This window comes from Myxocyprinus asiaticus, chromosome 37 (genome assembly GCF_019703515.2).
Source record: "Myxocyprinus asiaticus isolate MX2 ecotype Aquarium Trade chromosome 37, UBuf_Myxa_2, whole genome shotgun sequence".
Taxonomy (NCBI): Eukaryota; Metazoa; Chordata; class Actinopteri; order Cypriniformes; family Catostomidae; genus Myxocyprinus; species Myxocyprinus asiaticus.
This window is the reverse complement of record NC_059380.1, coordinates 41,349,232-41,367,441: the sequence shown is the minus strand read 5'-3', so window position 1 is coordinate 41,367,441 and position 18,210 is coordinate 41,349,232. Positions and strand designations below refer to the sequence as shown.

General features: G+C 40.2%; 1 protein-coding gene across 1 annotated transcript in view; it reads right to left on the bottom strand.

The window, feature by feature from the left end:
* Positions 1–4,641: 4,641 nt before the first annotated feature.
* LOC127428190 (ankyrin repeat domain-containing protein 13C-like) overlaps positions 4,642–18,210 on the bottom strand; it is a 38,227-nt gene continuing 24,658 nt past the window's right edge. Inside the window, exons 7-13 of the mRNA XM_051676364.1 lie at positions 14,838–14,982; positions 14,611–14,742; positions 13,995–14,156; positions 9,931–10,010; positions 7,401–7,499; positions 7,210–7,310; positions 4,642–6,178 (exon numbers count right to left, since the gene is read on the bottom strand). Coding sequence (XP_051532324.1) covers positions 6,048–6,178; positions 7,210–7,310; positions 7,401–7,499; positions 9,931–10,010; positions 13,995–14,156; positions 14,611–14,742; positions 14,838–14,982 — 850 coding nt within the window. The 3' untranslated portion in view covers positions 4,642–6,047. The remainder of the gene's footprint in view (positions 6,179–7,209; positions 7,311–7,400; positions 7,500–9,930; positions 10,011–13,994; positions 14,157–14,610; positions 14,743–14,837; positions 14,983–18,210) is intronic.

Genomic DNA, 18,210 nt, shown 5'->3' with positions numbered 1-18,210 from the left:
CCTTCTGCAATAACACCGATTGGCTATGGTGTTTAAGCCCCGCCCTTTTAGGCACGATTCTGTCCAGTATGTAAGCGGGCACGCAAACACCATTCCTCATAATTTTCTTCCAAGTCTGTGAGCATCTCTCGTCTAGAAGCCCTCTACAACTTCGCTGCCGACATATACGAGTCAGCGGGCGGGATCTTAACGGCAACGAGAAAGGCGTTTCCCTGCAGTGTTCCGGCGAAGATCTACTCCACTTCGCTGGTGAATGGGCCGCTTCTGAATCCTAATACCCCGCAGTGCTTCGACAGCAGTTTTGAATCCTTATAAGCTTATTGTTTATATTGTGTGTGTGTATAAATATCACAAAAGGCCTGCTTGGGTGTACACGTCTTTTTAAAGATGTCTTTCCGCAAGTGTTCCAAGCGGCACAGTCAGATGGTCATGAGAGCTGTGTTCGTTGCTTGGGTCGCGGCTACGCCGAAGCAGCTCTTATGGAGACCGATTGCCGTCACTGTGAGAGCATGAGTCTCAAGACGCTTCGCTCTCGGATTGATTTCGTTCTGAGGGACGATTCCGCCTCATGCACTCTCCCACTTACCCCTTCTGTGACTCTCAAGGGTTCACACGGCGGGGCCGAGAGGCTGAGCTAGATGATTCAGAGGTGGATCTCGTGCTGGCGCAAGCTCTGCGAGCCCCTCGATCTTCTCTTGAAGTGGCTTCGCCTATATATTATGTGTAACAAGCTCTGGTCCTCTGTTGGAGCACGGGACCTTGTTATGTTTGGCGGTTCTGACGATGAAGCTGATGCCATGTCCCTCGCAGCATCAGATACTGCGAATGGTCCACGGAGGATGTTGTCACTGTCTTGAGTGATTCCCTCCTAAAATGATGAGTACTGTGCACAACCGTTTCCCGGTGGTAAGCGGCACTCAGTCTCATCTAGCGAGCTATCCGCTCCACGGATGCGTGGCTGGTCCACACAGCAACACGATTCAGTCTGTAGGCCGGCAACCTCGCTCTCAATTTGAAATTAATCTTCCCTCCCGAATTCACTTGGTGGGGAAATTAATCATTACAAATCACACTTGAAGTGTGTATATTGAATGCTGTCACCACCCTGTGTGGTCTGTGACATCCTAATTATTTCCTTCCTCTGGGACCAGGATGTTACTCAAATTGTTGTTTCTGTGTATTGTGTTCAATAAGAACGTTCTCACAAAAGAGCATGAGATGCACACGCATTCTGCTATGCGTCCAACGCAGGCTGGGGTGCGTTGTGCGACGGATGTCTAGCCTTTGGCACCTGGACAGGTGTGAAGAAGGCATGGCACATCAACCCCCTGAACTGTTAGCCTTCTATCTAGTCCTGAAGGCTTTTAATTCTGAGATACAGAATCACCATGTGCTGATTCAGTCGGACAACATGACAGTGGTGACATACGTAAATCGCCAGGGCAGAATTCATTTGCTGTCAGTGATGAGCCTAGCGCGGCAGCGCCTCCTGTGGAGCGAGTGCCACCTCCTCTTCCTGCGGGCGACATATGTCCCAGGCCATCTGAATTCTGGTGCGGACCTGTTGTCACACCAAGGAGCGATGCCGGGTGAATGAAGACTTCATCCTCAGACTGTCCTGTGGATTTGGGAAATATTTTGCAGAAACAGATCGACAGATGCAACATGAAGCATTTGTCCATGTTTCCATTGAATATAGTATAAATAAGGGGTTGTACTTGCTTGTTTTGATTATTGGGGGGTTACCTCCCCCTCCATCCCCCCGGAACCTATGCCAATGGGTCTATCTCTGCTAAATAATCTGACAAACATTTTGAGGGACAGTGACCCAAATTAGGGGGGAAAAAACTTAATATAGGCAACTTAAATATTTAAATACACCTTATTTTGTTCATTAATGTTTTTAAGATTATGAACTCATGTTGATGTACATTTTAATATTAAAATATAATGTGTATAATATACCGTCTTGAGTGCTATTTAGTATTGTAGGTAGCACTGTTGTTTGCAGTGATTGACACTTGAATGTAAAGTTACAATAATGCATACATTGCAGTACAATAGTACTCCTGAAAATGTAAGGTTATTTTCTAAAAGCAGTTAACATTGAATAAATTAATATGTAAAAATATTTAGGGTTTGTATAACACATTTATGGAGTGTCAAGCTTTTTGTTTACACACATTATGATAATGTGTCTTATCTGATTGAACTAACAAATGATGCTACATGTCAATGCTGCTCAATAAATAAGCTTTTGCACACATATGAAAACAAAATAACACATCTCTTAGACATCCTTTTACAAAATATTAAGAGATTGTTGTCCAATAATATATTTAAGTTGATGTACTTCTCCGTAAGAGAGATTCATTTGTTCTCTTATTTTCCTGTTCTTGTAGTTCCTCTTCGATTCTGGCATCACTAATGATCAGTCATCTCATGAACTGTTTGGCCAATTCAACATTCAACACAGAGTAGATTCAACACTGCTCAGTGTTAGTTTTTAACACTCTTGTAGAGTGGACTCGTGGAGACACCAAGGATTTTGTTGTGCAGTCATGAAACGAGTTATTAAAGTGTTTTGTCATGGTGCGTCCTAAATCTAGAGTATTTTATTCATAAAAGAGTCACACAGTGGCTACAATTTCCCCAGAAGTGACAATTTTGTTCTTTTGAACACAAGGGATGGAAACGTGGCTTTCTCCTCACATTGTTTTTGCGATGTTCCGATTTTTTGCTTAAATTAAATTTGCAACTTGGAAGGAAACAGCTGTGATGCTGACGAATTGAGAGGGAGGTTCAAGTAACGGTGATGGATCGCGAGGAAGACGCTTAAACAGTGACGGAGCCAGTGAGTCTGCTGTGGTGGCAGGTGGAGTGAGAGCTGTCTGCTGTGGCGGCAGGTGGAGTGAGAGCTGGCTGCTGCGGTGGCAGGTGGAGTGAGAGCTGTCTGCTGCGGTGGCAGGTGGAGTGAGAGCTGTCTGCTGTGGCGGCAGGTGGAGTGAGAGCTGTCTGCTGTGGTGGCAGGTGGAGTGAGAGCTGTCTGCTGCGGTGGCAGGTTGAATGAGAGCTGTCTGCTGCGGTGGCAGAGATTAAAGAGCAAATGCTGTGATTTAATTATATAAATATATAGTTTACATGTGGTGTTTGGTTCACAGTGGATTAGTGCTCTGCTGTGTCATCTCGTACAAAGTGAATGATTCTCAATGTCTCTGGAGTTTCCAGTGGATGAGCAGTCAGATTTAAAGTATGCAGCCTTTAGTGGTTTAATAAATCACACTAGGATATGTCACGATTTTAATTTAATTGCTCATTTCAGTGTAAAAGGAGTAACAGAGCACGCGTTCAAAACGAGCCGGTGAGCATATTAAAGCAGTCATGTGTCAGTCATACTGCGTGCTGGTACCGGATCGAGTCGGTGCTCGGTACTACCATTACTGCAGAAACACTGGTATCATTACATCTTTTTTTATTTTAGTATCGACTTGGTACCGAAGTACTGATACTTTTGACAACACTAGTGGTGACGATTTTGTCAGGTAACATTTTCCTGAATCAACATTCCTATCTAACTAATTTAGATGTTATGTTTTGGGCTTTACCAAGATTTTCCCTCTAATTTTAGGGGCATGTCACTACACAAAAACTAGTGTTGTCAAAAGTACCGGTACCAGGTCGATACTAAAATAAAAAAGATGTAACGATACCAGTGTGTCTGCAGTACCGGTAGCAGGGGTGGACTGGCCATAGGGAGAACCGGGGCAGAACGGGCATCGGTAAGCTGAATCGGGCGGCAAAGCTGAGTCGTGATATGCTGAAAAGGACAGCGACAAAAAAAAGTGAAGCTTCCAGCAAAAAACACACGTCATAATAAAAGCACGATGTCTGAAATGGAAGAAATTACGACAGTATTGTAAAATGTAATGTTCACTATAATAATAGTGATAATTAAGCAATATATCACAAGCAAGACAGCTGTTGAAAAAAATGCAATGACATGTTGGAAGTTCTATTTTCACTTCTTTTTTTTATTATTATTTTCCTCCCCTTTTTCTCCCCAGTTCCCAATGCGCTCTAAGTCCTCGTGGTGGCGTAGTGACTCGCGCTCAATCCGGGTGGCGGAGGACGAATCTCAGTTGCCTCCGCGTCTGAGACTGTCAATCCGCACATCTTATCACGTGACATGTTGAGCACGTTACCACGGAGACATAGCGCAACTTCACGTTATTCTCCGCGGCATCCACGCACAACTCACCACGCGCCCCGAGAGCGAGAACCACATTATAGCGACCACGAGGAGGTTACCCCATGTGACTCTGCCCACCCTAGCAACCGTTATAAGAATTAAAACCCCATTTTGATGATGAAATTAAACATTAAAACGTGGAGTTCTGGAACATAATAATTATTTAATTATTAAAAATAACTAAAGTGGTGTGTTCAATAGCACATTCTCATGTTAGCATATTTTTGCTGTGGTATCGAAATTGGTATCGAGAACCGTGTAATTTTACTGGTATCAGTACCGACTACTGAAATTTTGGTATCATGACAACACTAACCAAAACAAAGTCATACTGTGTAAAACAGACTTTTTATTGTGACCACCTGGACCAAACAAACCAAACACAAGAGCTCTGTCGTTTAATACAGTGACATTTTATTAAGTACAATTTGTCATGTAAAAGTCTAGCAGGTTCAAGGTTCCCACTGTACAACAGGGAGTTCAATGCATTTCGGAGATGAAAGGAGTATTCATGGCATAAAGCAAAACTAAAAACAAAGACACTGGACAGAGGAAAAGAAACTGTAGTAAAAATAAAATAATAAAATCAAAACACGAGTTTTCCACACTAGCCAGTAGTGGGACATGGAAGTGTTACAGCTTATATCGATTCTGTAGAGGAACAACAAAACGGTTATTTCTCCAACGGTCTTACTGCTGGTGCGAAGTGGACGTGAGCTCCTGTTCCCTCAGTACACAGCAAAAACATAAAAACACTCAAATAAGATTTCCCCACCGTATCTGAAGTGCTATAATTGAACATTTCTGGAAACATCTTTGCACTAATATCTCAGTAAACATACAGTGTCAGTTATACATGTCAATTATACTACATTGCAAAAGGTTTTTTATTACATTTGAATACATTACATCCATCTATCAAGGTGAAAATAACGTGAAACCACCGATGGTGTTCAGTCACTGCAACTCTATAAATCCAACTAAACTTATATGCTACTTTAAATTCTGACCCTGTTCAAAAACATGAATTATTAGGATGTGAGAAAGCATAAACTGATCTGAGTAACTAAAGCACCTGAACACTGTGAAGAGGAAAGTGATGCACTGGTACCACACGCCCATCTGAAAAGATATTTCCCATTATGCAACCAAAACACAAAGGACAAGCAAAAGAAATGGTAAAAGAAATGGTATTTACAACTTGCTCAAAGAAAGGCTTCTCTTATCTGTAGAAATGACATATACATTGTTTTTTGTGAGCTTCCACACAGTTCAAATCATATATAGATGCCGTCCGCTTCTTTCCTAAATATACACATATCTTTTAAGAGATTACAAGTTTGCAACAGTTTTACAAAGATATATATGAAAACGAGGCTCATGTCATAACTTATAATGCCATATTTCCTGCCAGGAACATAGTAGATGTTTACTGAAGGCTCAGACGTCCAAGGCGCTGTTTCAAATGTAACCGCTCGAACCATTCGTGGTGTAGAAATCAACACATAACTATAAAGTGTAGTGCACCTGTGTCTCTGTTGAGCGCTCCAGTTCCCTTCCACACTTTGACCGAGGGACTGGTTCCATCAGCGGTGTTAAACACTTCCCTAGGCCTGTCAGCTCACGATCCCTTTATGTCCATATTATGTAAAGTATTTCCTAAATGAAACTTGTTCGCTTCAATCTGCAAACATCTCATTATTTATATCTGACTCAAAAGTAACCGAGGGGTGGTTAGGATTATCAGGTTGAATAGATGGAGACGGGACCCAGGGTGGAGACGGCAGGACACAGCAGCTCAGAGGTCTGGGAAACGACTGGGATCCTCTTTATAGTCACTAGGAATCGTAAAAATCGAGACGTTGAACTCATCGTAACGGAACTCCTGAAAGGTCACGGTGGCCGTGATGGTGGGGAACACAGGGATGTCTAGAGAAGAAAATGACATCATCATCATTACCGTAACAGAGAGCAGAAACTTGCACTAATGCTGCATTCACGTTGTGTTGGAATGATCGTGACAGAGCGCAACAGTCTTGTTCCGCAAGGAAAAATCCCATTCAGTTTCTCTATAGACAAATTGTTTGTTAATGAACTTATAAAGCTTAAAGACAGAGCTACCGTGAACTCTGAGGTTGTTCATCAATGGTATAATCTTCTATTGAAGCCATCAGTCCACGTTATTTCATTGTTTAAAAATTGTGTTTGATGGCATAACTCCTAGTGAAGAACTACACTACCCATAATCCACCAATCAGAGAATCCAGACAAAAGAGCTCTGCAGCAATCTGTATCTGAATATCTTGCTATTAATGTGAAATATATTAATTCTATATGTAAAATCAACAACTTTAAATCGATAGTTTTATATTTTCCCATCATTTTTAATTTGATTACATCAATTGCAATGCATCATGGGATTGTAGTTCATTCCCTCATTAAAGACAGTAAGTACACAGTCTTGTATCTTTGTCTGATTTTTAAATACATTTTTGCTTCAAATCAAAGTTTGTAATGTTGTGATTCACCTCAGAGCTGGTTGGTTTCATTCATGAACTCTTTTATGAAGGATTTTCTGAAATCCCTACGGAAAGAAATTAATGGGAAAAATACTTCCGGAACCAAGATGGCTGAAAAAGTGACGGGCACTGTTGCGCTGTATTATGAGATTATTATGTAGATCAGGGGTCGGCAACCTTTTTGACATGGAGTGCCATTTTTATTTTGCTGGTCAATGGCTGTGCCGACTGACTTTGCTGATGAATTTTTGTTTTTGATTTTTGCAAAATCCTGAAGAACAGATAAAGTGCTTCAGGTAATTTTAAGCTTTTATAAAATACAGAGTTTCCAACTTTATTTTTACTAATTGAAAACTCATAGTTGGGGTAATTGGAGATGACGAGTCGTATAAGCAGCATGAAACAGTGAGTGCTGAAAGAGGTGTATGCATCTGTGTTTACCTAATTTGACTGGGAATCCAGGTGGGAGTTTCATTTGAACAAATTCTCTGAGTTTATTAAAGTGCTTGAAAGGTGCGATCACCTCCAAAACATTTAACAACCTGCAAAGAAAGTGAAATTAGACGGTCCATCTCATACAGCATCATACTGCAGTTAGAAAATCTGTCTAATATATTCTGTTTCACACTTACGACTCAATGCCCAGCGGAAAGTCTTGGCTCATGGCTACCGTTGCTTTGAAGTTCTTCTTACTCTCTTTGCACACGAGTTCTCGGCCGAGATGAGGAGCTCTGAGAAGACAAGGAACATTCTGAGAATCAACAGTAGAGACAGAAGAGGCAAAAGAATATGCGCTTTCAGAAACTCATTTTATTATCCTGTTCTGACACATTAAGGCCAGAAACATACTCTACGCAAGTACGCGGCTGTTTGGCCCATTGTAAAAACTTAAACGTGCATTGTGTTACTGTAGCGGTAACAAACCTCAGTCCTCAAGGGGGCGATAGAGTTTCCTTCAAATGTCTCTGCCATTCAAGTGGATGTGTAAAGGCTCGGGTGTACTTTGTTTTTCCGCGCACTGTTCCGTATCATGCGCGGTCGAGCGCTCAGCGTTTCAAAGTATACTCTTTCGACCGCGAGCTCATACGGACTCATTTGACGCTTGCACACTACGACTGCTTTGTGATACTCTTTAGTACAGTCAATTTTACACCTAAGACATAAAAATAAATGACTGAAGCTGCAGGTACACTACACTTCGCACTCCATTCACATCCATTCAAATGGATCAGAACGTAGTAGAGCGGAAACACAACCTCATGCGAAAACGTTTTGCATTCCACATCATACCAAAGTCCAAGCTTGATCTCTAACCTGCGAATTTAGATTGAGAATTTTTATATATTTTAACATTTTGAATAAATGTTATTTATTATTTATTAAAACCCTTACGTGTGACATCATTTCCTGTCCTTTGAATAGTCTCAAATAATTCTAGTAACAACTAATAATTCTAGTTATAATTAGTTATTGAACAACTAACCTCGCACACCTGAAAAAAATGCCTGACGAAGGTCGTGTGACCGAAACGTTGCTATAAATACATTTTGTAATACTCTTTGCAAGCTAAGATAGTGTGCAGGATTTTTTTCTTTTTTATTGACTTTGCTACAGTTATAAGTAGTTACAAGTAATCCAAATTATTCTCTAAAGAAGTCTAGTGTGGCCGCAACTTAACCTCTTAAACCCGGAGCATCCCAGTACCGGGCCCTCTAGGGGCGCTGATCACGGGGAAAAAAGATTACACGATTACTCAACAAACACTTGCTTGATCTGCACAAATTAAGTGTCGTTTTAAAGCTTAGACTCTTATCTTTACAATGCATAAAGCTGATCTGACCAATTCTAAAATACTGCTTTTAAATTTGCTGATAAATTAGAACTGTTCCGTTTTAAAAAATTCGTAAATTTGCAATAACAATCATACAGAAAAACACTGTAAAGCAATATCAAAGGATCACACAGCCATGTGTTATATATCTATGGAAAGGTCTTGATTAGCGGAATAGAACAAGCAAATGTGTTTCATTCATAGACTAAATCAAAGTGAGTATTAGCGTGTGAAATCCAAATATATTTATCAAAATATTATAATGATAAACAGCCTTTCTGTCACATTTTGGTTTATTACTTCATGAAAAATAAACATCACATAGAAAATGACCTATCACAACTTACAACCATCAATCCTGAATCAAACAAGCCCTCACTCGATGTCAAATGGTATCATGAGAGCTCCCGAAAAATAGGGCAAATAGGGATCGCTCAAGCAAAGACATTCTCTGGGAGCGATTCACCGAAACACGATCATTCACGTCATAGATGTGTCAGATCACTCTCCTTGGATCTCTAGAGAGTGTCAGATTCCAACATGTGAACCAGAGCGCACATACACAGACTGCACAAAAGGAAAACTGAAAAAAGTTCATTTTTAGCGCTCATGTTTTGTGTGTTTTGTCAGTGGTGTTGTAGCATAAGAGTCTCTGAGCGGGATCCAAACGGGATTTTTCATCATTTTTTTTTTTTCATTTATCTCCCCTTTTTCTCCCCAATTTGGAATGCCCAATTCCCAATGCGCTCTAAGTCCTTGTGGTGGTGTAGTGACTCGCCTCAATCCGGGTGGCGGAGGACGAATCTCAGTTGCCTCCGCGTCTGAGACCGTCAATCCGCACATCTTATCACGTGGCTTGTTGAGCGTGTTACCATGGAGACATAGCGCGTGTGTAGACTTCACGCTATTCTCTGCGGCATCCATGCACAACTCACCACGCGCCCCACCGAGAACGAGAACCACATTATAGCGACCACGAGGAGGTTACCCCATGTGACTCTACCCTTCCTAGCAACCGGGCCAATTTGGTTGCTTAGGAGACCTGACTGGAGTCACTCAGCACACCCTGGATTCGAACTCGCGACTCCAGGGGTGATAGTCAGCGTCAATACTCGCTGAGCTACCCAGGCCCCAAAACCAAACATATTTTCTTAAATTTTGAAGGGTTTTCTTAAACCATGCAATTGACGGCCTTTGCCATTTTTTTAAAAGTAATTTTGGGTATACCATTTTAGCAGAAATACGTCAAAATGCCTTCAGGGTGTAAGGGGGTTAAAGGACAACTTCTGCCCATGTGCATGTGTATTCATGATGAAGGAGATCAGACTTACTTTCCTGTCTCTGCGGTGATGTATTCCTCCCAGGAGAAAGTGTTTGGAGATGGAGGGGTCAGCGACTGACGTCTCACCGGCTATCAGATTAGAGAGAGAAATCAAGAATCATAAAAATGCCACAATTTAGAGATACAACGAAACTCAAAAACATACAGACCACTCTTCGATTGATTCTCTTGCTCTGAGGGTGAAGAAATAAATGCAGTTTGTGTTGTAATACAAGTTCAACACCAGCAGAGGGAACCAGTGTCACACATGCTTATTAACAATTCTATAGGTGCACGTTTAAGAGCACACATTGCTGGACAACAGTCATGTCAGCTGCATGGGACGCACTGCTCGGCTTGCTGTTAGACTGATGATGTTGTACAGCATGTAGTGATTCATTTACATAAGATAAACAATGACTGGCTGACTACTTTCAGGACACCAGTAAATTACATACAAAAATGAGCAGTCATGACCAGGAAAGACAACAGAATCAGAGAGAACGAAAAGAATCCACACATTAAAATTAGATCACTTCAGATAGTTCAGAGGGTTCTTGTTATTTCTGTAGTTTCTTTCAGTGATCGACTGCTCAAGCACAACCTAGATAATGAGGACTCATGGCATAAAGTAAATAATAGACATCAGGATCGTTCAAATGTAGATCACGATTAATCTGAAATGTGCAGCTTTCTGTGGGACAAAACACTTCATATATTTCTGAACATAGTACTCAATAATTGATTGTTTCATTAAATGGTTCTGACAGTGAGGACAGATACTCCATTATCTTTCCCTAAACACAGCCCTCCCATCTGCTGCCCGTGACCTGACCCACTTCTATGGAGCCAAATTTGTGCCAAAACTAAACAAACAAATAAAACGTTTTGCAATCTGCTTTGCAAAGGAAAGCTCGACTCTCAAACAAACAGAAAGATATTTTAGCAAATGCAAAGGGCCATTTGAGAGAAAATGAAGGGTAGTTGTCGTGTGCCACTGGCTTAAACAAATGTGCAGTGTTTAAAATAAATATAAAAAACGTGGTTCATATGAGCCTACATCATATTCCACAAATAAATACAATCTATTCTACAAATTCTACAGGATCGGTGAACAAATACAAACTCCAATATGAACAAATACATACCAGTTGTCTTGATTTTCTCACAAATGCATCAATGCAGATGTCGTTTTTACTACAAAATATATACAATTTCTTTTTTTACTAAGAAATGTCGTAAGTTTCATAAGTTGCACTGTTATCGGGAAACCCATCCTTAGGCTTAAGGCTATTAAAAACTCTTTAAATACATATTTATAGTATAAATAGATCAGTTAAATTAACTATGCTATGAAGACTGTAAACGCTATTCCTATAGGCCGTTTTTATCTCGTTATTACTAGAAAAGATCTTTTTTTTTTACAGGAAAATGTTAATCATGACATATTTTGTTATTAACAGAAAGGATCTAATTTTTACTAGAAACTAAGCTGTTTTTACCATGTAAATTGTAGTAATAATGACATGACTGAGTGAAAAAATATTAAGTATATGGCAGCACTGTGCCATCTACTGTTTTGAAATAGTTTTTTTTTGGGGCTAAAGCGATTTGTGAAAAAATCTGCACTGATGCATTTGTGAGAAAATTGTGCCAAAAGTCACGTGACTTACAAGTGGTATGTATTTGTTCACATCGGAATTTGTATTTGTTCACCGATCCTGTAGAATTTGTAGAATAGATTGTATTTATTTGTGGAATATGATGTAGGCTCATATGAACCACATTTTTTATGTTCGTTGTGTATTTGTTTGTTAAGCCAGTGTTACACAACAACTACCGTTCATTTTCTCTCAAATGACCCTTTATATTTGCAAATCACAGATTCTCACATTAATGAGCTGACACGGATTAAATTGGGATTTCGGGGTTGGAGGAACCCTACAAACCGATGAGACAGAGATAATATATATATATATATATATATATATATATATATATATATCTCACTGGTTTATATATAACATTTTTATCCCCTTTTCTCCCAGTTTGGAATGCCCAATTCCCACTACTTAGTAGGTCCTCGTGGTGGCGCGGTTACTCACCTCAATCCGGGTGGTGGAGGACAAGTCTCAGTTGCCTCCGCTTCTGAGACCGTCAATCCGCGCATCTTATCACGTGACTCGTTGTGCACGACACCGCGGAGACTCACAGCATGTGGAGGCTCATGCTACTCTCCACAATCCACACACAACTTACCACACACCCCATTGAGAGTGAGAACCACTAATCACGACCACGAGGAGGTTACCCCATGTGACTCTACCCTCCCTAGCAACCGGGCCAATTTGGTTGCTTAGGAGACCTGGCTGGAGTCACTCAGCACACCCTGGATTCGAACTCACGACTCCAGGTGTGGTAGTCAGCGTCAATACTCGCTGAGATACCCAGACTCCCCCATATATATATTTTTTAATAATAAACTTATCATATAATACATTGGTGTCTAAATATGGATCACCGGTAATAGGCCTGTGTGCTATGTAATTCATAGAAGTATTTTTATTTTTATTTTTTAATTAACCAGTTTTACTGGGATTCTATTTAATGATTTGTCTGTCATTGTTTATGTATGTCATTATTCAACTTAATTGTGAAAATACATAATTACATGGAATATTTAGTTTAGTTTTTACATTAGATGACAGAAAACTTGATTTAGAACAATATCAAATGTATTTTATACATTTTATAAAGATCAGATGACAGCTGGGACGTTACCTTATTCTTGCCATCTTACAGAACATGCTAAACGTATATCTAATTATATTACAATTTAAAAAATAAATACAGATTGTTCTTATGGTGGAAACAAACACCTGATGCGCAAATACCTTTGCTCAAATTGTTATTCTGATCATTTAATTTGTAATGAAAACATTTGCATTAAATTATAAAAGAGTTTAAAATTCTTCACTGTGGCGTGAAGAAGCATTTTCACTAGTGAATCCCACTGTATATTTTCTAGAAAATGTTTTTAGGAAAAATATCACAGAAAATAAAAGAAATGCTGAATGAACAAAAATGGAGTACATACATAAATATACAAATAACAGTGAAACCTTTTACAGTGTCTTGGTCAAGTGCTCTTTTGATTGAGTGGAATGATATATTGATGTATGTTGACGTCGCTTTGGATGCAAATGATTCCGGATTCAAAACCTCTTTGTGTATAGCTACAGCTTTTTAATGAACTAAGCAAAATCGCTACAGCATATCAGTGGATCTTAGAAAGGGTGAGCAGTTGATTCCGTGTTGCGTGACTTCTATGAACCAGAGATCGGACCGCGGCGCAGTACAGAAGCGGAACGCACATCTGAATGCGGGGGTGCACGGTCTCATGCCACTCTCGAATATGCTGCCTCTACCAGCATCCGAAACTGACTAGAGCGAAGCATAATGAACTTGAAATATTTTGAGCAAGTACACTCGCTAAATAGATACAGAATGTGTCAAATGGATCAAACAAAAACCGCATCGGAGAATACAAGAAACTGAATGGATTTTGTTTTTAGAATCGAAGGTGCCGGAACACTGTTCCGGACCGTTCCAGCCCAATTTAACCCCTGAGCTGACAGCATGGCTTAACCTGAAACTAAACTCAAAACAGCCGAGTGGAGCACATTCAGTCAACGCTCAAAGCTTAGCTGTTTGTTTTTTTTCATGAAAATAATCTTCATTGGCGACAGTCCATAGGTCGGTCACGATAATGTGGGTGACCCAGTTTCATAAACGGGGAAAACAAGTACTGTCAGCAACCATCAAAAAAATTATACTGATATTTACAAAGAACAGATGAGTTAAAAATCCAAACACTGATCCAAATGACAAACGCTTCAAAAAACTGAATTTTTACATTTCCTGAAGAAAATGTGAGTGGTGCTTGCACGTGCAAGTAGTTCCCAGGGCGTTGCTGTGCAGTCAGCACAACATTTCAGAACAATTCCACAGCCCTCATTTATGCCATGTAACCATGGCAACCACTGGAAAGAGCAGCCCGGCGACAGAGCTCACCTCAAAGTTCTGCTCGATGAGGTTTCCTCCTTTACTGAAGCTCTCCATGATGGCCTTGTTCCTCAGAATGTCCTCTTCACTCAAGTGCTCTCGTCTCTTCCTGGACTCCAGAACCAAACCGTTCACCATGTAGAAATCCGCCAGGAAATTCCCCACCCGTTCCTACGGCAACCACCAATGAGACACTCAATTTCTTTTCAGATCACATCAAACAGCCCAAACAGAACAAGACAATCCAGCTCAAAAACCAAACACCTCAAATTTCTCCAGTGGGACGCATTTAAAAAAAAAAAAAAAAGGTGAACTGTGTCATTTTTTGGTTGTTAAAAAGTTTCATGTTTAATATCAGTAGTCACTATCAGTAATCCATTGATAGTTTGACTTCCTGAAGAGTGCAAACACTGACTCTGTAACGTTTTCGATACATTCATCGGTTTATTTGCGCAGCCTGACATGTCAGCTTCTGATCTGATCAATGGCGTGAGTTTGGGGTGGGATTACCTGTTTGTCTGACCAGTGACAGATGGGGGCGTGGCAGAATGGGGTTGCAGGAGTGTTTAGAAAACAATGATTATTTTTGATTATAAATTTACACTACTACACTGAAGACACCAACCGTTTTGTCCTCTCTGAAGAGCCAGCCCGTCTGCGCTCGTGAGAAGGTGATGGATTTAGTGGACAGTGTTGCGGAGTAAACATCACTGCTCATTAAGATGTCCACCTCCTCCTCTGTCTCCATTTCTGATTCCTGAAACAACACAAACAATAGAGCACTAAATTATCAATCAACCAAATAAACATGTGTGCTTTACTCTCTTGATTAACTCATGATGAAGCACGTGCCTCATGATGTATCCTCTGATAAACCTTCTGTTCATTGTCGAGAACTACGAAGGACTGTGAGGGAACCGCATCACCGCTGAAGATAAAGCTCAGGTCTCCTCGCTGACACTTCATATCCGTGAAATCGATAAGTGTAGTGTCCAAACTAGTGCACAAACACACACACACACATATATAACAAGAGACTTCAGGTAAATTCAGCTTAAACAGTCTAATGGTTATGATGTGGGGATTTTTACTATGGAAAAAAAAAAATGCAGAAAATTTCATAAACAGTCACATTTCTGCAAGTGATTATTAAAGCAAATAAACCACCAGAATTTGTGCGTTAGTGATTTTGACATGGGAAGGGGTGTTTTTAGGCACAATGCGAATAATAATTATTATAAGAATAAACAATTTTTCCACCAACTAATATAGTTCATTATCTTAATCCAAATTTAGAGTCGAAACCTGACAAAAAAAAGATTCAAATGAAGTTAAGTGAACTGTTAAGAGGATATAAGCGTTTTCAGACATTTCAGTGTGGACGAGCAACTTCTGGAAAACGTTAGTGTGGACAGAGAACTTTTAATTTGGCTTTACTCCACACTCTTCAAAACACATTTCAAACAGGAACAATTCTGAAGAAAAGAGGCAATTGTGGGGGCCTGGGTATCTCAGTGAGTGAAGACGTTGTCTATCACACCTGGAGTCGTGAGTTTGAATCCAGGGCGTGCTGAGTGACTCCAGCCAGGTCTCCTAAGCAACCAAATTGGCCCGGTTGCTAGGGTGGGAAGAGTCACATGGGGTAACCTCCTCGTGGTCACTATAATGTGGTTCTCGCTCTCGGTGGGGCGTGTGGTGAGTTGTGCGTGGATGCCGCGGAGGATAACGTGAAGCCTCCACACGCGCTACGTCTCCGCGGTAACGCACTCAACAAGACACGTGATGAGATGCGCGGATTGACGTCTCAGACGCGGAGGCAACTAAGATTCGTCCTCCGCCACCCGGATTGAGGCGAGTCACTACGCCACCACAAGGATTTAGAGCGCATTGGGAATTGGGCATTCCAAATTGGGGAGAAAAGAGGCAATTGTGGCTAATGGAGCATCACACTGCGGCAAAGTAACTTTTATCAACTTCCTTCAAAGCCAAAGCCTTCAAACACAAACAGGGATAAAAGCGGCTCAAATCCTTCAGTGATTTAAAAAAAATGTACTGTATATTTGTGTATATACTGTATACAGTGTATATACAGTTGTGCTCAAAAGTTTGCATACCCTTGGAGAATTGGTAATATATGTACCATTTTTAAAGAAAACATGAGTGAGCAGGCGAAACACATTTATTTGATTTCTTATGGGATTCATATTCAACTGTAGGTTATAACAGAATGACACAATCATAAAACAAAACATGGCAACAAAGAAAAAAATGAAATGACCCCTGTTCAAAAGTCTGCATACCCTTAGTTCTTAATACTGTGTATTGCCCCCTTTAGCATCAATGACAGCGTGCAGTCTTTTGTAATAGCTGTCTATGAGGCCCCAATGTCATCTTGCATGAACCGCACGTTTGAGATCTCCCCAGAGTGGCTCGATGATATTAAGGTCAGGAGACTGTGATGGCCACTCCAGAACCTTCACCTTTTTCTGCTGTAACCACTGGAGGGTCAACTTGGCCTTGTGCTTAGGGTCATTGTCGTGCTGGAAAGTCCAAGAGCGTCCCATGTGCAGCTTTCATGCAGAAGAATGCAAATTGTCTGCCAGTATTTTCTGATAACATGCTGCATTCATCTTGCATCAATTTTCACAAGATTCCCCGTGCCTTTAGAGCTCACACACCCCCCCAAAACATCAGTGAGCCACCACCATGCTTCACAGTGGGGATGGTATTCTTTTCATTATAGGCCTTGTTGACCCCTCTCCAAACATAGCGCTTATGGTTGTGACCATAAAGCTCTATTTTGGTCTCGTCACTCCAAATTACAGTGTGCCGGAAGCTGTGAGGCGTGTCAAGGTGTTGTCAGGAATATTGTAACTGGGCTTTTTTGTGGCATTGGCACAGTAAAGGCTTCTTTCTGGCAACTCGACCATGCAGCTAATTTTTGTTCAAGTATCGTCGTATTGTGCTCCTTGAAACAACCACACCGTCTTTTTCCAGAGCAGTCTGTATTTCTCCTGAGGTTACCTGTGGGTTTTTCTTTGTATCCTGAACAATTCTTCTGGCAGTTGTGGCTGAAATCTTTCTTGGTCTACCTGACCTTGGCTTGGTATCAAGAGATCCCTGAATTTTCCACTTCTTAATAAGTGATTGAACAGTACTGACTGGCATTTTCAAGGCTTTGGATATCTTTTTATATCCTTTTCCATCTTTATAAAGTTCCATTACCTTGTTACGCAGGTCTTTTGACAGTTCTTTTCTGCTCCCCATGGCTCAGTATCTAGCCTGCTCAGTGCATCCACGTGAGAGCTAACAAACTCATTGACTATTTATACACAGACACTAATTGCAATTTAAAAAGCCACAGGTGTGGGAAATTAACCTTTAATTGCCATTTAAACCTGTGTGTGTCACCTTGTGTGTCTGTAACAAGGCCAAACATTCAAGGGTGTGTAAACTTTTGATCAGGGCCATTTGGGTGATTTCTGTTATCATTATGATTTAAAAAGGAGCCAAACAACTATGTGATGATAAATGGCTTCATATGATCACTATTCTTAAATAAAAGACAGTTTTTTTGCATGATCAGTTCAAAATCAATGCCAAAATTTCACAATTTCTGCCAGGGTATGCAAACTTTTGAGCACAACTGTGTGTGTGTGTGTGTGTGTGTGTGTGTATATATATATATATATACACACACACACACACACGACTGGTCAAAAGTTTTGAAACACTTGACTGAAATGTTTCCCATGATCTTAAAAATCTTTTGATCTGAAGGCGTATGCTTAAATGTTTGAAATCAATTTTGTAGACAAAAATATAATTGTTCCAACATATTAATTTATTTCATTACAAAAATAATATTTTATATATATATATATATATATATATAAAATAAAAAAAAAAAAAATAAGTTTTTGAAATTGATGACTTGGACCAAATAATAAAGAAAAGCAGCCAATAAGTGCCCAACATAGATGGGAACTCCTTCAATACTGTTTAAAAAGCATCCCAGGGTGATACCTCAAGAAGTTGGTTGAGAAAATGTCAAGAGTACATGTCTGCAAATTCTAGACAAAGGGTGACTACTTTGAAGATGCTAAAATATAACACAGTTTTGATTTATTTTGGATTTTGTTTAGTCACAACATAATTCCCATAGTTCCATTTATGTTATTCCTTAGTTTTGATGACTTTACTATTATTCTAAAATGTGAATAAT